This window comes from Tenrec ecaudatus, chromosome 18, assembly GCF_050624435.1.
Source record: "Tenrec ecaudatus isolate mTenEca1 chromosome 18, mTenEca1.hap1, whole genome shotgun sequence".
NCBI lineage: Eukaryota > Metazoa > Chordata > Mammalia > Afrosoricida > Tenrecidae > Tenrec > Tenrec ecaudatus.
In genome coordinates this window covers 64,472,078-64,493,263 of record NC_134547.1, presented here as the reverse complement: position 1 = coordinate 64,493,263, position 21,186 = coordinate 64,472,078, and the positions used below count along the sequence as shown (strand labels likewise).

The window sequence follows — 21,186 nt, the reverse complement described above, 5'->3', positions numbered from 1 at the left end:
TATGGTGAAACTAGTAAAGCTTAGTTTTTAAGGTCAATCACTTGGCAGAGGGCACCCTTGAAAATGTACCAAATCTCCCCAACATTTACTTAGGAACATATTTAAAAGGCACAGAAAAGCCGATAGAGTTGATTGTACTCTCAGTGCCTATATACCTCCCACCTAAATTCTAAAACAGGTACCTGTATAAATGAAAAAGCAACCCACTGCCATCCTGTGGATTCCCACTCAGAGAAACCCCATCGGACTGAGTAGACTGTTCCTTAGGAGTTGCTGAGTTGTCACCCTTTCTCTCACAGAGCAGCTGGTGGGTTCAAATTGCTGACCTTGCAATCAGCAGTCAAAGTGGGACTTACTATGGCATCAGGTCCTTTGGACCCATAGATACCCACCACCTAAGTCTTACAACAACTAACATTTTACTGTATTGGCTTTATTATTTACCACATACCCATGCCTCTTTCTATCCATATCCCATCATAACTTTTTATGGATTTGAAAGAAAATCACACAGCTCTCTCACATTTGTCCCAAGAGCCTTCCAAGCCCTCTGACATCAGTGGTATCTGGAAACTGATCAGCAGTGACAAGTTCTTGCCGGCCCTTGGTATGATCTGCCATTCAAGTTAGCCAAACTGCTCAGACCTTAGGAAAGCGATTGGGCATGGTGGGCATTCTTTCACTTTCCCCAGCTATCAGGGCAAGTTCAAAAGTCTGCTACTGATGTTCCAGTTCCTGCATGCACAGTTAGTCCAAATAAAAATGTGTTTAGATACACATTATGTGTATTTAATGTGATGGTTAGGTTTGTGTCATCTTGGGTGGGACAAGATTCCCAGAGGTTTGGCAGTTAAGTTCTAGTAGTAGGATCATGACAACGAGGAAGATCCTTGACAAGATGGATTGACATGGACTGCAACAATGGGCTTGAGGCATGACAACAATTGTGAGGATGGTGCACAATCAGGTGGTGTTTTTTTCTGTGGTGCATAGGGTCCCTGTGAGTTGGAACCAACTTGATGGCATGTAAAAATACCAACAATCACCCAATATGTGACCTAATATAATGTAATCAATTCCATAATAGGATCAGTGGTGAGCAGCCATTCAGTTGTAAGAAGATTGGGATGGATAGCAATCCCCTTACTCAGATCACAGTCATGGTGCAATTTAAAGGAATTTTCCTCAGGGATGTGGACTACTTTTTTTTTTTCCAAAGTGAATATTCTCTTTTTATTCCCAATATATTGGGGGCTCTTACAACTCTTGTTACAAACAGACTACTTCTTATATAAGTGGACACTGTGGAAAAGCTGTCTTACTTTATTCTGGGTCTGAATTCTGCACCTGGCTAATCAACCTTGGATTCTTTGGACTTTAAGCCAACAGCCTGCCATTCGTAGGAAGTGATCAGCGGCCTGCCATCTAATCTGTCATCTCACCCACCATCTTTGGAGTCAATCAATCTATCGAGTCACAAGTCTGGCTTGCTGTAGCCACAAGCTTGTGGTGTTTCTGCCAACACTGAGTTCATCAGCCTTTAAAGCTACAAAAGTCAGGAGAAGCCTCCAGCTTAACATCTGACTCGTGGATGTGGAACTTACCTGGACTCAAATGGGACCTGCCTACTTCTACAACTACAAGCCATTTTCTTGATATAAATTTATAGGTTTAGCTCTTATTATATTTCTTGTTTGCTTGTAGATTACAATACACATTAACTTTTCACAATCTACTTAGAAATATTATAATGTTTTGCATAAAATATATTTTTTCAACTATACAGGTCCATTGGTCCTCCTATCCTTTGTACTATAATTATTATGCATGTCACACTGCATACATCATAAAGCCCGCCACACGATGCTAGAATTTTTTCTGTTAGCATCTCTTTTAAGAAAAATAAAAGGTTATATTCACCATGTTGGTGGTCTTCATTCCTACCTGGAGTTTTTAACTGGTATCATTTCTCTCAACCCCAAATTTTATCCAAGAATTTGTCATGTAGCTCTATGGCACTTCTCTGCATTGTTTAATTTTTCTGTGTTGGCTATACAGTACTTAAATAAGAAGTGAGAATCACTAAAAAATTCAGTCTACTACATAATGTAATTATGCATCTTACCCATTCTATAGATCAGCAGCAGCTCCCTTAGATGGCGGGAAAAGGAAGGCATACATGTTATTACTGCTTTGGTGACAATGAGAAATATATAGAAAAGTCAGTATTTCTTTCGATGGTAGGTGACTTTTGATTGATTCCTGCTCTCCTCTTCTATCAATCACACTGAAAACTGGCTCGAGACAAGAAGATTCCGGCAATGTGCAAGAGTTTTGTTCTTTAGGGCTTCCTCCTGAAAGGGAAGGGTGGCTGTGTGGAGTAGGCTTGGGGCTGCCACAAGTTCAGTGGTTCAAACCCACAAGCCTGAACCTCAGAGAGGGTGAGGGAGGTTGTCCTCATAAAGACTTGCAGTTTCAGAAACCTGTTAATCAACTCGATGGCAGCGAGTTTGGCTTTTTTTCCCCTAAAATTGCGATTTTGTCACGTTCTCAACGAGGTGTGTGTGTGGGGGGGGAAAAGTTTGCTGTTGAATGCTGTGACTTTAGCAGGCAATTCACTGCAGTGGTCTGGGGCCGAAGAAACCCTGTAGGTAAATTCTTTTCCCTGAGCTCCCCACCCCCATACAGGTAAGGTATCGTGGAGTGTCCCATTTCTTCCGAATCCTAAGGACAATATTTTGAAATATCCATTTAGTTACTGTCCTTTGGCTAAAAATAACTCTTTCACTAACATGTTGGGGAGAAGAAGCACGAGGCCGTTTTAATATTTCCATTCTAGAACAGCCCACAATACGCAAATAAAGTTTTTCTTTTTTTTTTTTTGGCGTCCCTGGGTGGGCACGAAAAAAGTTGTTTTTCTTATCATTTTCACCCGCCAGGAGTTCAAAAGAGAAAAAAAAAGCGGGGGCGGTAAGAAACTTTCCGCTCTTTTCCTCAGGTTGGACGCGACGTGAATAACAGATACGTTCACCAATCGCATCAGGCCTCCTTGAACGTGATCCCTGAAGATCTAGCCAATGGGAGAGCTTCTCTTTCGGCCATCGACGACCCGCGGAAGAAAAAAAGAAGGCATTGGCTAGCGACTGGTGACTGCTGACCAATGGGAGGAGGGTAGCTCGGCGGCGCCCCGGAGGCGATTTAACCGCTTATGGAGGTTGAAGACCCGCGGTCGGACTTGTGCTGAAGTGCCCGCTGCAGCCGCGGCAGGCTGCCCTGCTCCATCGCGTCCTTCCGGCGTTAGGTGAGGTGGACACGCTGTCCCGTGGCCTTAGGCATGTAGCGCCGGTGTGACTTCCCCGGTCTTGGCCCCTGCATTTAGGGGCCTAGAACTGAGCCGTGAACTCGGCTGCGTGTGGTCATAGAACCCGGCAGCCTGAGGAGGTCCGGCCACTCTCCGCGACCCAAACGATGGAGACGGCGCCGCCCGCAATTCCCACTCCTGGGAGGCTGCTGGGCAGGCACCTAGGATTGGCGGGAAGGTTGGAACTGCTGGCAATGCCGGAACGTGCCGAGTCCTTCCCACTTCAGGGCTCGCCGCCGGGCTTAAAGTTTACGGGCGGCAACTGTAATACTTTCGTTATCCGTATTTCGTTGAATAAGTTGAGATTCGGACGCCCGCCGAAGGGCCCTCGGCTATGAAAGCCCGAGAGCAGGGATGTGAACCGAGGTCCGCTAGCCTCACGCCGCCTCTTAGATTCCCAACAGCGGCCCGTGGTGAGCATTGATTGAAATCCGAGTGCCGGAGCGGTGTAAGCGCCAACATTGGTGGAGGAAGGTTGCGTTTTTATACCTCGGCTTACATAGTACTCCTAGGAAAGAGCGTTTCTCTGGCGTGCTGGAGAGAAGAATGCCTAAGGCCAGGGGTGGGCACCCCTCGTTGTCTTCTTCCAGACTCCCAGAGGGAGTCCCAAGGGTTGGAAGAAGACGACCTCTTCACTGCGTTGGGGAATCCGATCCAGAACAGCGATAGTCCATCGAGTTTTCTGCGATGGCAGCAATGTTGTTGTTTTTTCTCTCCCTGTATCTGAGTGCTTTATTCTGTACAGTAGTCACTAGACATGAGCAGATAATGTGACTCGTGTGACTTTGGAAACAGTGATTTTATTAATGAAATTCACATAGCTTGTAGGTACTATTGCAGAATCTGTGGGCAGAATCTGTGGTTTCCCCTTATTTTTAAAAAATCATTTTATTGGGGGCTCGTACAATTCTTTTCTCAATCCATCCATTGTGTCAGGAACATATGTACATTTGCCATCATCATTCTGAAAAACATTTGTCTTCTACTTGAACCCTTAATATCTGCTGCTCATTTCCCCCCTCCCTCCCCACTCCCCTTCCTCCTGAACCCTTCATCATTCATATATTTTTATTATTATTTTGTCATGGATTCCCCTTATTGGTTTATTTATTTTAGTTCCATCGCCCCCCCCTTGTTCTAGAAGGTTAGTTGGCGTTTTTTTGCAAATCGCAAGGGATACCTCTAGCTTTCTTCTGTGAGCCACAGATTTCCAAGGAGGCTCTCTTTGTACAAGCACAGACGTAAAAAGCTCTACTTTAGCATGAATTCAGAGAAGTACTGAAGAACTAAGGAATTGATGAGATTTTAGAAGAGTAATTCCTTTCTTGGCAAGTCTGTAAAATCTCTGGGTCTTTCTGTAGAGCTGTTAACTATTCTATTTCAGTGACACAGTATAAATAGCACCTGCTATTCTTTGTGGGGGTGTGAGGGGGAGGTGGTTGTTTGTTTTTGTTTAGCTGTGTGGTGAATAATTCAGGTTTTGCACCTACTAACAGGGTTGTCTCAAGAAACTCTGGTGGCACATTGGGTTAGGCACTGGGCAGCTAATCACAAGGTCAGTGGCTCAAATGCATCAGCCGGTCTGCAAGAAAAAGATGAGGCCATCTGCTCCCGTGTTGAGTTAGTCTCAGAACTGATGCCATAGCAGTGGGTCACTGGGTTGAGTTTTATGTACTCGTTGCTGTGGGATGATACAGCGATGAATCAGACTACATTTATAAGTCCATAGTAACATGGTTTTTCCCTAAAAGTGAAACCATAGAGAATTCTTCCACAAACTGCCTTTTTTGGGGGTTGTTTTTGAAATTATTTAGGGGCAGGGGGATTCACCGTGTTAAAGGGACCCTGGTGGTTAAGCACTCCGCTGCAAACTGAAAAGCTCTAACCCATCAGCTGCTCAGAGAGAAAGATGTGACAGTCTGCTCGTTGTCAAGTCAGTTCCAACTCACAGCAACCTTCTGTACAGTAGGAAGAAATACAGTTGGCCCTGTACCCTCTCCTCACAACTGTTAGGATTCAGCCCACTGAGTCAAGCCTATTCAAGGGTGCGCCCCCCCCCCCCTTTTCTGTTTTACCAAGCATGATGGCCTTCTCCAAGGACGGGTCTTTCTTGGCAACCTGTCTAAACTATGTGAGAGAAAGGCTCTCCATTCTGACTTCTAAGGAGCATTCTGGCTGTACTTCTTCTGGGACAAGATCTGTCTGTTCTTTTGGCAGCCCGGTTTCTAATACTCTTTGCTGGCACCACAGTTCACATGTTTTGATTCTTCTTTGGTCTTCCCTTATTCAGAGTCCAACTTTCATTTGCAGATGAGACAATTAAAAACAACCTTGATGTAAGTGACAACCTTGTTCTTCATCACTTTAAAGAGGTTTTGTGCAGCAGATTTACCCAATGCATTGTGTTGTTTAATCTCTTGACCGTGATTAACATCACAGTTAGTTGTACTGTTGTGGCCTGGGTGTTGCTGTGATGCTGGAAGCTATATTATTGGTATTTTAAGTACTGCCAGGGTTATACAAGGTGAACAGGTTTCAACAGAGCTTCTAGACCAGCAATTCTCAACTTGTGGGTCGTGACCCCTTTGGGAGGTCCATTGACCCTTTCACAGGAGTCACCCAATTCATAACAGTAGCAAAATTACAGTTATAAAGCAGCAACAAATATCATTTTATGGTTGGGGGGTCATCACAACATGAGGAACTGTATTAAAGGGTCGCGGCATTAGGAAGGTTGAGAAACACTATTCTAAACTATGACCAAGCTTTGAAGAAGGAATAGCCTGTTTAATTGTGAGGACTTAGCTACTGAAAACCTTAAGAATAGCAGCTAAGTAAGTTTGTTTAGTAAAGAATAACTACAAAACCAAACCCACTGCTGTGGAGTTGATTCTAACTCTACAGGACAAGACAGAGTAGAAATTGGTTTCCAAGTTGTATCTTTGTTACTCAGCAGACTGCCTCATCTTCTGCAGAGTAGCTGGTGGCTTTGAACCAACGACCTTTCTGTTGGCAGCTCAATGCTGCATACTGACTGCACCAGGAGGTTTCTTCTGTGCCCTGGTTTCTTCCACCAGAAGCATCCCCGCTCTTTAATGGCCCGTGTCTTTTAGTTCTTCAGAGAGGCCTTCCTTCATTATTTTATCTAAGTGGTGGTCCTTGCCCCTCCTTCCAAAACCAAATCATCACAATCTGTGATGTTCTCATTTCTTTGTTCAGTTACTGGCTTGCTCTCACTGCAACACTGTAAACTCAGTTACTTGGACTCTTCTTACCTATCTCTGCCTGGCTCCCTAACCAAAACAAACCCAATGCCTATAATTCAATTCCAAATCATAGTTACCGTATAAGGGTAGAGTAAAACTGCCCCGTAGGATTTCAGGGGTTATAAATCTTATACAGGGAGCACTAATGGTTACGAATTGGGTTGTTAACCTCAAGGTCAATGGTTTGAAACCAACAGTAGCCCCTTTGAAGAAAGATGGGGCTTTCTACTCCTGTAAAGAATTACAGTCTCACCCCTCCCCCGAAAAGAATTTGTTCCAAAGGACGACATTGACTCTGCAGCTCTGGGAGATGGACATATCTGATCAGAGCACACGGGAGCAGATGAAGGGGCAGGAGGAGAGAGTGGAGCACAGCCTGGCCCACCAGGCCATGAGGATGATGTTCCTGAGTAGAGCAGCCAGTCCACAGAGAGAACAACATGACTGGCCCCACTATGAGAAATGATGCCAATCAGTGACTAAGGGCGATACAGGGGACTGCACCGGAGACACAGTGTGGGAATTGCACCTGACCTGATCCCACCACACCGAGGCAAATCACTGGGGGAGTGCAGCAGAACAGCAAGGGAATGGAGTGGCAAGGTCCCCAGGGAATGCTGAAAGTGGACTTTGGGGCCAGGGCGTGGTGCCCCAACAGACTGGACTGGAAAACGCTCCTAAGGGCCAGCAAACGATCCCTGAACTAACTACAAGCTTTTCTCTTGTGGGGAAAAAAAAAAAAAAAAGAATTACAATCTCAAAAACTTACAGGGGGTAGTTCTACCTTGTTCTATAGAGTTTCTATCGTTTTAAATCTTTTTTTTTTCTTAAATCATTTTATTGGGGGCTCGTAAACTCTCAGCACAAAATCCATACATACATCCATTGTGTCAGGCACATTTGTACATTTGCTGCCATCATCATTTTCAAAACATTTTCTTTCTACTTGAGCCCTTGGTATCAGCTCCTCATATTTTTATCTCTCCCTCCTCTATCCTCTTTCCCTCATGAACTCTTGATAATTTATAAATTATTATTTCCATGTCTTACACTGACCAATGTCTCCCTTCACCCATTCTTCTGTTGTCTCTCCCTCTGGGAGGGGGTTATATGGAGATCATTGTGATCAGTTACCCCTTTGGACCCCCCCACCTTCTCCTTCCCTTCCTGTTATTGCTGCTCTCGATATGGGTCCTGAGGGGTTTATAGGTCCTGAATTCCAGGTGTTTCCAGCTCTTATCTGTACCCATGTACATGCTCTGATCTAGCCGGATTTATAAGGTAAAATTAGATTTGTGATAGTGGGGGAGGAAGGAGGAAGCATTAAAGAACTAGAGGAAAGTTGTATGTTTCAATGATGCTACACTGCACCCGGATCTGCTCATCTATTCCTTGTGACCCTTCTATAAGAGGATGTCCAATTGTCTAAAGATAGGCTTTGGGTCTCCATGCCACAGCCCCCCATTTACAGATTACTATATATACTCAAGTATAAGCCAACTTGAATATCAGCTGAAGCACCTAATTTTACCACAAAACTGCATTAAAAATGTGCTGAAAGCGTGGCTTATATTTGAATATATATGGTACCTTGTCTTTTGTGGAGCTCTTGGGTTTTCTACTGCTGACCTTTCTGTTAGCAGGCCAATGTTTAACCCACTGACAACCACAGCCCTTTAAAATGTACTCGGTAAGTCTTTGTTACGGGGGCCAGAATACAGAATGTTGTCTAATTAGCTCTGACTCAGTGCCCAGTGTACACGAGAATGAAACATTGCTTGGTCCTGGGACATCTTCACAATTGTTATGTTTGAGCCCATTGTTGCAGCTACAGTGTCACTCTGTCACCATCTCATTGAGGGTCTTTTTTTTCCCCTCCCACTGACCCTCTACTTTGCCAGGCCAAACCAAACTCATTGCCACCAAGTCAGCTTCCACTCACTGTGACTCGGTACAACAGAGCAGACCAGCCCCAGTGGGGTTTTGTTTTTAATGTTTCTGGGTGGGTTTTTGAGATTCTAAATCTTTACAAGAGTAGAGAGCCTCCTCTGTGTTCTGCAGTGACGGGGGACTTGAAACTACTGACTGTATGGTTGGCAGCTCAACTTGTAACCCACTAAGCCAGCAGGGCTCTCTTAGTACCCTTTTCCAGGGACTGGTCTCTCCTGGTAATGTGTGCAAAGTACGTGAGACAAAGTCAACCATCCTTGCATCTAGGGAACATTCTAGCTGTATCACCTAAGACAGCTCTGCATGCTCTTTTGGCAGTCCGTGGTACTTTGAATATTCATCAACACCATAGTTCATAGTCATCAAATTTTCTGCGTTTTCTCTCATTCATTGTCCAGCTTTCACATGCATATGAGGCAATTAAAGATATAGTTTGGGTCAAGCGCACCATAGACCTCAAAATGACATCTTTTTGCAGCAGGTTTGTTCAATGCAGGACATCTTTTGACTTCTTAACTGCTGCTTCATGAAAATGAAATTCTAGACAGTGTCATTCCTTTCTGTGTATCATGACAGTTCGGTTTTTAGGATTTCTGTTTTTTAGGCCTTCAGGATTTCTATTTTCTTTTTATTGAATTGTAATTCCAGCTGAAGGCTTTAGAAGCTGCTTGTCGTCAGTAAGTGCTTTATGTCTCCCTCACGTCCAGCAAGCAAGCTTGCACCTTCTGTTTCACAGGTTGTTACTGTGCCTTTCTTCTTGTATGGTCCTGCTTTTCAGATTAGGTGCTCAGCATACAGATTGAGTAAGTGTGGTGGAAGGAGACACCACCGATGCATACCTTTTCTGATTTAAAATCATGCAGTAACCTTTTGTTCTATTTGAACAACTAACTACCTCTTGGTCTATAGACAAGTTTCTCATAAACTACCATGAAGTGTTTTAGAATTCCCATTCTTCTCACTGTTATTCAGTTTGTTATGATCCTCACAGCCTTTGTGTCGACAGGGAAATAAACACACATCTTTCTGGTACTCTGCTTTTAGTCAAGATCATCTGATGTCAGCAATGATAAACTCAGTTCACATTTTCTTCTGACGTTGGCTTGGATTTCTGGTCGTTTCGTGTTCATGTATTGCTGCAACTATTTTAAAATTATCTCTAGCAAAGTTTTACTTGCATGAGCTATTACTGAGGTTGCCCTACACTTTCTGTATTCTGTTGCGTTGCTTTTCTTTGGAATGGGCACAGATACAGATCTCTTCTGTATTTGCTGTCATAGACCAGTGAGCGTTTCTCATACTTCCTCAGTTTGGTGAAACATTCCCATTGGTATTCTGTCACTTCCTGGAGCTCCGTTTTTAACTTACACCTCAGTGCAGCCGAGACTTCGTCCTTCACTTTTCTGTTATCCGTCCCCCAGGGAGGAGGTCACATTTAGATCCTTGTAATTGGTTCCCCCTTTCCAACCCACTGATCCTGAAGAGATCATCTGCCCTGGATTCCCTGTTTCCAGTTCCTATCTGTACCAGTGTACATCCTCTGGTCTAGCCAGATTTGTAAGGTTGAATTGGTATCATGATAGTGGCGGTGGGAAAGCATTTAGGAATTAGATGTTGTGTGTGTTGCTGCATTGCACCCTTACTGGCTCGTCTTCTCCCTGAGACCCTTCTGTAAGGGGATGTCCAGTGGCCTACAAATGGACTTTGGATCTCCTCTCCACACTCCCCCTCATTCACTATGATATGATTTTTTGTTCTGTTGATGCCTGATACCTGATCCCTTCGACACCTCATAATCACACAGGCTGGTGTGCTTCTACCATGTGGGCTTTGTTGCTTTTGAGCTAGATGACCACTTGTTTATCTTCAAGCCTTTAAGACCCCAGATGCTCTATTTTTTGATAGCCAGGCACCATCAACTTTCTTCACCACATTTGCTTATTCACCCACTTTGTCTTCAGCGGTTGTATTGGGAAGGACTGGATCATAGAATGGCAATTTAATAGAAGAAAGTATTCTTGCATTGAGGGAGCACTTGAGTGGAGGCCCAATGTCCTTCTGTTACCTTAATACTAAACCTATAAATATATGCACATAGATCTATTTCCCTATCATATGTACATGCCTTTATTTAGACCTGTATACATGCCCTTTGCCTTCTAGTTCTTTCCTCTATATCCTTTGACTTTCCTCTAGTTCCACTATCATGCTCAGTCTTCATTTGGGTTTCAATAATTCCTCTTGGTTACATTACCCATGATAACGCCCTACCAGGCCTCCTACACCCTCCTCACCACCGATTTGGATTATTTGTTGTTCCCTTGCCCCTGGGTTTGGTAACACCGCTACCTTTTCCCCCACCTCTCCCTCTCCCATGTCCCCCTGGAACGGTCGGTCCCATTGTTTTCTCCTCCAGATTGTTCATCCAGCCTATCTTATTTAGACAGACCTACAGAGATAATAACATGCACAAAAACAAGACAGAACAAGACCAAGCAACAATATACAACAAAACAACAAACCAATGATTAAAAAAAAACACAACAAGAAAGAAAAGCTTGTTGTTAGTTCAAGGACTGTTTGTTGCCCTTTAGGAGTGTTTTCCATTCCAATCTAGGGGCACCATGCCCTGGCCCCAAAGTCCACCTTCAGCATTTCCTGGGGACCTCACCACTCCATTCCCTTGCTGTTCTGTTGCACCCCCTTAGTGTTTTGTTTCCGTGTGGCGGGATCAGATCAGGCGCAATTCCCACACTGTTTCTCTGGTGTTGTCCCCTGTAGGGCTGTGGGTCAGTGAGGGACGTCATGTCTCATAGTGGGGCTGACCATGTGATCCTCTGTGGACTGGCTGCTCTAATCGGGAACGTTGTCCTCAAGGCCTGGTGGGCAGGAAGTGCTCCACTCTCTCCTCCTCCCCCTTCACCTGCTCCCTTATGCTCTGATCAAATATGTATGTCCCTCTCCCTGAGCTGCAGATCCAGTGCCGTCCTTTGAAATAAATTCTTCTGGGGGGAGAGGCAGCCATTTTGTCTCTCGGGATCATGTTGGAGGATGAGCATCAGAGAATGACTCGACTTTAAAACAAACAAACCTTTTTATTGTGATTTGAGTTAAAGTGTACAAAGCAAATTGGTTTTTTCTTTTAGTCCACACACATTGTGTTTTTTGACACTGATTGTAATCCTCACAATGTAATAGCCTACTTTCTCCCTGTGTTTTTCCTTTCTGTTCATCCATCCTATCCCTTCCTACCTTCAGTGCCATATCTTTGAGCAAATGTGCCCTTTTGATCTTGTGAGGTTGATTGTTCCCTGGTGGTGTTTTTGTTCACCTTATGGAACGACTGTTTTGAAAGTTGACCCATAGAGATGAGTGTAGTTTTAGGCCTGCAGGGTGTCTGAGGGCATTTGTCTCAGTGTAGGCTATCAACTTTATGGGAACTGATCACTAAGGCTTTTCTTCTGTGAAGCTCTCAACCAAACCCAAATTCACTGCCATCGAGTCAGTTCCGACTCACTGAGACCCTGTAATAGAACGGCCTCCATGGGTTCCCAAGACTAGCCCTTTATGGCAGTAGAAAGCCTCATCTTTCTCTCCTTGACCTTGTAGTTAGCAGCCCACTGAGTAACCATTGTCCCACAAGGACTCCTCCCCTGAAGCTCAAACAATAACAACAAAATCACAGTAACGGCCATTGAGCCTGCACTGATGCCTAGCGATGCTCTAGAACAAGTTAGGAGGACTTCCTCTGCGCGTTTCTGAGGCTGTAGCTCTTTATGAGAGCAGAACGCCCCCCCCCCCCAGTCTTCCTCCCAAGGAGCTGCTGCTGGTGGTTCTGACCTTACAGATTGCAGCTCTTCCTATGAAGCTACGTGAGTTCAAATAGCCAGCATTTTTGTTAACAGCCATTGTGCTGCCCAGGCTCCCTCCCCCACCCCACAGATTAGGTTGTATCAGCATCATGACAGGTTTTGTCTTACTAATGCTTTTTACAAATACTGCCTTCTCCAGCTCTGGAAGCCATGGAGGAGCAGTCAGATCCCCCTGCTGCAGAAGAGCCACCACCTCCTGCTGCAGTGATCCGCAACCATGAAGGGTTGCCTGTGGCCCAGCCTGCACCTCCCCTTTTGATTGACTTGATTGCAGAAGAGCGAATGGAGAGAGCTGATCCAGGGGCTTCTGCAGGATCTGGTGCCAGTGCCACCGTCCATGTGACTTCACAGGAGCCCAGGAGCGCTTTCATTAACGGGCCGCAGGGGCTTCATGCCATGCTGGAATTCCAGAGGCTTCCACCTTCAAACCACCGTGTGGGACCGATGAGAACAAGGAGACGGGCTGCCTCCGCTCCACGCAGGGCAAGGTCTGGAGGGTCTCAGAGGACAGACAGTGCCAGGTAAACAGATGTATGTAACAGGATTAGTGCCAGACTGGGAATTATGGCAGTGGGGCTCTGGTCATAGCCCTGGTGCCACCAAGGACTGGCATTGTGACCTTTGGTAAGCTTGGTAACCTTCTGCACCTTCATTTCCTCATAATTCAGATGGAAATAAAAGTGCTTGCCTTGCCTCCTTCTCAAATTATTGATAAGAACACTACAGTGCTTTGAAAACTAGGAAGGCAGATCTTTTAAAGACGTTTTGTTGGCATCAATTTTTATGTTTTTAGGTGCCATGAAGTCAGTCCTGACCCATAGTGACTCTTGGGCACCACAGAATGAAACACTGCCCAGTCCTGCGCCGTCCTCACAACTGTCCCTGTGCCTGAGCCCATTGTTGCAGCTTCTGTGCTGCCCCTCTACTTTCCTCGTTTCTGTAGAGGTTGGCTTTCTAGATCCTGGATAGCTTATACCAGAAAGTATTTCTTACTTTACAAGTTCACCGCCGTCATCCAAGATGTATTGTTTACTCCCACCTCATTTGGTGGGGTTTAAAGAAACTGTAAAAAGTAGGAGTCCTGGTGGGCTGTGGGGTAAGCATTGGGCTACCCGTGGGAGAAAGAGGACACTTTCCGTTCATGTAAAGATTTAAAATCCTAAGGGACAGTTCTCTTCTGTTCTATAGAGTCACCATGGGTTGGAATCAACTCGATGATGGCTGGTTTGTGTGAAATGCAGAATGTGACTTAAAGGTTTATATGCCTACTCGTCGTTTCCATCTGCAAGCCAGACAAATTGCTGGGCCACGTTCTGTAAAAGATATTGACACATGACCCAAAACCAGGAAACTAGAATAGCCCTGAGCAAAAGAGCTAATAAAATGATGATTGGCTGGAAAAGACAAAGTCCAGGCTCAAGTCTGATATTCCTGCTTCCTCTTCCAAAGGCAGCATTGAACTGCTGGAAATGGGTTGATCTGCGTGACTAGGATTTATCTTCATCCTGCTGTGAGTTATTCTTGGGAGGGTGAGCCATGGTACTATCAGTCTTATGTCTTGTTGGATACATAGACCAAGATCATCTCTGGAAGCCTTCTTCCAAATGAGCAGGACCCAGCCTCCCTTGCCAGCTGACTCTTATGCTGAGGCGAGCGATCCTGCTTCTGAAGACTTGGAGGAGGCGGCAAGTGACTCTAGTTCAGACAGTGACAGCACCACTGCAGAGGATGAAGAGGCTGTCCAAGGAGAGGAACCCAGAGCTGATGTTTTGGAAGGTATTGTTGTCCAATTTTGACATGAAGCCACAAACAGAGTGTCTCGAGGGCTGTATTTGTGCTGTAATACTTTGTTTATCTCCCACGAATGTCATAGGGCTTTCCCTGACCATGGTCCAATAGAAAGAATTTTTCTGCCTCATGTTTGTGCTCTTTAAAACTCATTATATTCATAACCTATGACCCAGCAATTCTGTTTCTAAGTGTACAGCCCAGGAAATGAGTACGTAAGCTCACATGAATAAGAGTGTGGCAGACCTTCTTGTAAGATATCCTGAGAGCTACACAAATGCCCGTCAGTGACAATGGGTAAGTAAGGGTTCATTTACGCAAAGAAACACTATACAGCGATGAATCTAAAAAACACAAGAGAGCAAAATACAAAAATGAAATGTCCCTTCTCTAGAGCCTTTCCCTGAGCTGCTGCTGCTACCAGCAATCCTTAGTGTCCTTTGCCTTGAAGATACGTTGTTCTAGTCCCTGCTTTCATCGTCGTATGGTATTTGTCTCTTTCCTCTTTATAAAGGGACCCTGGACTAGGGTCCGCCCTAGTGGTCGCATCTTGTGTGCATTTGCAGAGGCATTTCCAAATGAGTAGCTGATAATGCCTGGGAAATTGGCACCCTTTTTGCGGCAGTAGTAGAAATGAAATGCTGCCGTGACCCAGTCTTTCTCCTACGAGCTTCTCACACCTAACTGGGGGGGAAGGCCCAGTCCCCTACAGCTAACCGCGGGTTCAATAGGCGCAATTGTATAACACATGTATAAAGTCATAGAGAATAAGGAGAGATTGAAATAATGGAGTCAGACACATTTCATGGTAGCATGCTCACCGCAGCCCCGCTCAGTGGTCCACAGGGAGAAAGGAGACCTTGAGATAGACCAGAGGGCAGGAGAGAGGAGGAGGGGAAGGAGGGCAAGGGAAGTGGTGGGGGTGGGGGGAGTGCCAGGATGAGGGAGGTGAAGGAGAGAGCGAGCTCTATTGCTAAACCAGGCGTATATATCTTAGGGGGGCATAGCCTCCTAATTACAGGTAAAGGAAGGGGTTACATCACAGGAAGGGGTTACACTATAGGTTATACAGCAATGAGGGGGACAGTCTAGGGATCTACACACAATAGGAAGGGGAGGGATTAAGGGTATACATGTGACAAGATGGGCAAATCCTAAATACAGGGTGGCAGCCTAACTTTGGATGTCACTGCAGGTTTGACCTGTTCTCTGGCTCTCCATGGAAACCATTATCAGTAGGGTGTGAGCCCCTACAATGGACCAGGTGCCTTCAGAGAGAATATCTCTAAGCAGCTGACCTCCCACCATGTGTTGGCAAATAGCCTCTAATGTTTGGCTTATCTATGGAGGAGACAAAGCTGGGGGAAATTTTCTTTATAATCCCACACCTATGTATATATTAACTTTTTATTGTGAATTGGTGAAGGTTTACAGAGCAACTCATCAGTTTTCCATTCATTTCATAGACATTTTGTTTCAGCTCATTGATGACAAGCCCTACGATGTCATATCTTTCCTATTTCCATTCCTTTTCTTTCCCCTTAACCCTTATGAACTGTTCTTGGGTGTAAATGCTGCTCCTTTTATGTCAAATGGGTAAGTAGTGTAAGGTTTGTCTTTTATATTCTTGTCTATGCTGTAGCTTCTGGAAATGACCTGGCAGAGCCACCAGGAGATCCCTCAGCAGAGCCAGAAGTTCTATGTATGGATACAAAAGAGGACCTCCCAAAACAGGTGAGGTGAACATCCTTTTACATAAAAGTTCTTAAGTTTTGGGTTTTTTTAAATCATTTCATTGGAGGCTTGTACAACTCTTATCATAATCCATCCATGTGTCAAGAACATTTGTACATTTTTTGCCCTCGTCATTCTCACAAACATTTGCTTTCTACTTGAGTCCTTGGTATCAGCTCCTCTTTTTCCCCTCTTTCCCTGCTCCCCCCTCCTTCATAAACCCTTCATAATTTATACATTATTATTACTTTGTCATATCTTACACTGTCTGACGTCTCCCTTCACCCACTTTTCTGTTGTCCGTCCCCCAGGGAGGAGTTTACATATAGATCCCTGTAATTGGTTCCCCCTCTCTACCCTACCTTCCCTCTACCCTCCCGGTATCTCCACTCTCAGCACTGCTCTGGATTCCCTGTGTTTCCAGTTCCTCTCTGTTTCAGTGTATAACCTCTGGTCTAGCCGGATTTGTAAAGTAGAATTGGGATCGTGATAATGGGGTCTGGTGAGCAAGCATTTAGGAACTAGAGGAAAGTTGTATGTTTTACCGTTGCTACACTGCCCCCTGACTAGCTCATCTCCTCCCCGCTAAGGTCTGAGTTTTTTCAGATGAAAAAGACTACAAATTAAAGGGAGTCTTTGGGTTGTACCAAAGGTATTGCTAACCAAAAGATGGGGGTTCCAGTCTACCCAGAGATGCCTTACAAGAAAGGCCTGGCGATCTACTTCTTAAAAACCAGCTATTGAAAGCTGTGGAGCACCAATTTTGCTCCAACACACATGAGATCATCATAAATCAGGATTGATTCGAGGACAGCCTATACAACTTGGAAAGTTTGTCATTATCAGTTCATACAGTTGAATCTTGTTATTATTTATAGTTGCATAGTGTTCTATTACAAGTGACCATGAGATTTTTGTTTAACAAACAATTTGAAACACCCTTGGATATGCAATTTCAATTTGATATCTAATGCCTAATTGCCTTCTAGTTTAATGGCAAGATAATGCCATTGCCTGTGTCAGCTTCTCCTTGTGGCAACAACTAAGCCTGCTGTTTTCTTCTGTGCTCTCACCAGGGCTTGGTGTCTGCAGACACCCAGGTAGACCAAGCCAGTAGCATTTCATTCATTTTCCATGGGGTATGCATACATTATAGGGCTGATTCAATAGTAGCCCAAAACAATGCTCTCTTTTCATTTTTATTTCTTTTAATTAAAAGTGAATTCTTAGTGATCATTTATTTTCTGTAAAGTTTATATATCCTTTTTAAATTTTTCATGGAGTGTTTTCCCCCTACTGATTCACATAAGCTGAATTATTTCACAGCCACTTACATTTGCCAGTGAACGTACAATGGATCCACCATTCCATATTGTTAGTTATCTGGGCTGTTGTCAATTTTTTTGCTTTGGTGTTTGGTTTTGATAATTTTGTTTAAATGGCTTCTTTTCTTGAGGGGGAAAAATAATTTTGTTAGATCAGAAAGTTGCTAATTAGCTACATTAGCTAATGACCTTTGTTACATTTTACTGATTGCCTTCTAGGAAGAATGACAAGTGGCTCAGAGCTATTGCAATTTTTCTGTAGCCTTCTCTATTGTTTTACTATTTTTGTGTACCTTTGTTAATTGGATAGGGGTACAGGGTCTTCTTGAAACTTGTTTTTTCATCTTTTCTAATTTGCAGTCTCCCCCAAAGTCAACTCCTCTCCCCACTGTTGAGTGTGCGGATGATGAAGATGGAGACACTTGTACAATATGTTTGGAGCAGTGGACCAATGCTGGGGAACACCGGCTCTCAGCCTTACGTTGTGGCCATCTCTTTGGGTATACGTGCATTTCTAAGTGGCTGAAAGGACAGACACGAAAATGCCCCCAGGTAATAAATGTGGACAGGACTGTTTCTGCTTATAGTTGGCATATTAAGTCAGGAAGACTCCTAGAACTACACTAATTATGTCCCACTGGACTCCTTAGTGCAACAAGAAAGCCAAGCACAGTGACATCGTTGTCCTCTATACCCGAACCCTGAAAGCTGTGGACACTACTGAGCAGGAGCACATGAGAAAGTAAGTGGTGGGGTCGGCGTACCTGGAGCTTACCCTTTGTATTTCTGTATGGACACCTGAGAGAAGCACTCCTCGACCACTTCAAGGCTGCCTGCGCTCCTTGACAGCGGCTCTCCCAGGATGCAGCACACGTTCTGGCCAGTCTTTGAAGGAGGGCCCATGCTTTGTTTGTTCCATCCAGCCTTGATAATGAGAGTCTGCCACCTTACTAAAGGGCTTCTGTCTCTGCCGTTTCTGTTTGTTAAGCCAACCTCCATTAATGTTTTTCATTGAATGAGTAGAGGCATGAGTTTCTCTCCTTTTTAGTGAGACTATCGACAGGCAGAATGAGAGACTCTTTGCAATGTTTTAAAAGCCTTTGATGTAGTAATTCTACTTCAGGCTTTAAAAAAAATTTTTTCCCATAAGAAATGGTTATGGCTGTGTGCAAGAATATTTATGAGTTTTCATTTAGCCAAGTGATTAGTTGATCGAGTAAATTGATGTGAGACAATACTGTGAATTCATTAAACTTGGTCTTAGAGAAGAGCAGTATGCAATGTACTTTGGAGTCGGACTGTGCACACAGATTATTAGCAGCACACATACTGTTCTAAGCAGCTATTCATAACTCAAGTTCAGTTAAATAGCAACAGGAAAAACCAATCCACTTCTAAGTGACCCTGCACAGTTCAAATCCCTATTTAAGGGTCAACTGTAAATTTTAGACACAAATTTTTAACTGTCCACCAGTAGGACAGGGTAGAACTAACAACCCTTTGAGTTTCCAAGGGCAAATCTGTACATGAGTAGAAAGCGTAGTCTTTCTCCCGAGGAATAGAGTCCAACTGGTGACCTTTTGGTTAGCAGCCCTGACCCCCTGTACCACCAGCGTTCCTTACAGAGAGCCACTCCCTGTCCTCAAAGTTATTCCAACTCGCAGCGACCCTGAGCAGGGTTTGCAAGGCTTTGTCAATCTTCACCTGAGCGGACCACCTCCTCTCTCTCCCACAGCGCTGCAGGTGGGTTGAGTGCCCACCTGTCGTTAGCAGTCCAGTACTCTTTGGTTAGAGTGGACAGGTTTTTTTGTGTGCGTGAAATTCTTCATTCCATCTCTTTCTGAGAGATTACCATTCTTCTCAGTGGTTCATTATCCCAAAGAATGATGATATGTTTGATTTCTATATAAAATTGTTACATATAAATATCTATAAATATATGGTTTAGAAAATTTTCATACTTTATGCAAATGTTATGCTGGATTCTATTTTTCATTTTCTAGTATGCATTTTTGTGTTCTTAATGTTCTTGTGCTCTAGTTCATATGTTTCCATTGGGTAATGTTGATCTAATTTTCTTGGTTTCAACAATCTTGTTGAACTCTGAATGGTTTATGGAGTCTGTTGAACATTCCATGAAGATACATAAGGACAGCTTTGTCTGTTTCTTTCTAATTATAGTTTTTTTAAACTCCTGTCTCATTAGACTGGAAGGCTGCCTTTGTAGTTCATATTTTGATGCTGTTTATAGATGCATACAAATTCTTCTTGGTGAATGTGCCCTTTTATTCTGCATCCTTCCTTTCTCTGCATGCAAATTCATGCCTTTTGTTTCCATTCTAATTGGTCTTTTGGTTAGCTTTTGCCTTTCTGTTTAACTCTTTCTGGTGATAACATTTGAGTATCTGACAGTACAATAAAGAGCCTGATGGTTACTGTTTTTTAACTGACCGATAGCCTTGGTCTTGTAATATGCCAGCTCAATGTTTTTATAATTTGCCCTGCCTCCAGTCAGCGACGGGAGCCTTGGTGGCTCAGTGGGTAAGCTGTGCACTGCTTAATTGCAAGATCGGCCTTTCAAGCCCACCAGCCACTCCGAGTGAAAGAGATGAGGCTGCCTGCCCCCATAAAGATTTACTACCTCGCTTTAGCCAGCAGCTTTAGTATGTCCTATATGGTTACCGTGCCTCGGAATCGGTGGCTGTGGGTTTCCAGCAGTGAGTTGGGCATTTTCAGACCCTGTTCTCCAGTCGGGACCAAGGTGCCGGAGATGATTGCCTGCTTAAACACCAGACTAAGCCCACAGGTTCCAGAACTTGAACTCTCTATGGTTCTTAGACAATTTCCCCCCTTTTTAAAAATTTTACTACTATCATAAATGTTCATAGTTACTGTGCCATCTTGATGGGAAGTCTTCGTGGCCTTCCTAATACTACCGCTTCTTGTGATTTCCCCTCCCTAGTTCCTTACTGCAGGAACAGAAGATCAGGAAGCAGGCTGAATTAGAATCAGCACAGTGCCGCCTCCAGCTTCAGGTCCTCACTGAAGAATGCAGCAGGCTTCATGGGCAAGTTCGGGTGAGCCTGTCCTCCTTTAACAGACTTGTAGCATAGGAACGAAAAAGGAATGTGAACATTTAGGGCCCTTTCAGAATCAAATAGGAGCTTCCAGGTGCTTCAGGAGTATGCATGACCAGCTCTCTAGTTCTGACTCAGTCCTTTCTCATAGTCTTCCACTCTGTGATGAATTCTGTTGTAGTCAGGGAATTGAGAAAGTTCTGAAGATGATGAATCTGTCCTTGCTGAAGTCATTTTCTCTCCCTCAGTCTGCCAGGAATTGTGAGAGCTTTAGGCTGGGTCACCACTGAGGACTCCCAACCTTTGTTAGTATTTTATGAGTTGGTGCTCTCAAAACACTGTGAAAACTGACTGATGAGAACATTAGAATATTTGATATGGAATCGTGTTTCAGATCAAAGATAAGCGCTTGAGGGTAAAGACCAATCTAAAGAGCTTTCTTTATGAAAACTTCTTCTTTTTAGGAACTGCAAGATCTCCTTGTACGTCACCAGGATCAAGTTACACAGCTCCCCAAGCATTCCCAAGTATATTCGCCAGGAGGCCTGCCCTCCAGCCAGAGCAAGGGTCAGCACCAGTACCACTTCCAGAAGACCTTCTCAGTCTCTCACACAGGGAGCTGCCGTACCATGGCTCACTGCAAGACCCTGAGCTGCCTGGTGGTCTCACAGCCTTCCCCACAGGCCGCCTTCCTGCCAGGTGAGCAGTCCTGACACCCTCATCTCCGTGCTCAATGTCAGACACACTTCCTTTTTCTCCTCACCCTTTGTGAGGGATCCAGGTCTCACTAATGGGTGAACATTGACCACATCC

The 21,186-nt window shown here is 44.3% G+C and overlaps 1 protein-coding gene across 2 annotated transcripts in view; it reads left to right on the top strand.

The window, feature by feature from the left end:
- Window positions 1–3,077: 3,077 nt before the first annotated feature.
- RFWD3 (ring finger and WD repeat domain 3) overlaps window positions 3,078–21,186 on the top strand; it is a 33,026-nt gene continuing 14,917 nt past the window's right edge. Inside the window, exons 1-8 of one of the 2 annotated variants that reach the window (XM_075536544.1) lie at window positions 3,078–3,301; window positions 12,589–12,970; window positions 14,023–14,225; window positions 15,880–15,971; window positions 17,657–17,848; window positions 17,947–18,038; window positions 20,259–20,373; window positions 20,838–21,072. In XM_075536544.1, coding sequence (XP_075392659.1) covers window positions 12,600–12,970; window positions 14,023–14,225; window positions 15,880–15,971; window positions 17,657–17,848; window positions 17,947–18,038; window positions 20,259–20,373; window positions 20,838–21,072 — 1,300 coding nt within the window. In that variant the 5' untranslated portion in view covers window positions 3,078–3,301; window positions 12,589–12,599. Of the gene's footprint in view, window positions 3,302–12,588; window positions 12,971–14,022; window positions 14,226–14,247; window positions 14,535–15,879; window positions 15,972–17,656; window positions 17,849–17,946; window positions 18,039–20,258; window positions 20,374–20,837; window positions 21,073–21,186 lie in introns of those variants that run through there. The other variant, XM_075536545.1, reaches the window with a different exon arrangement.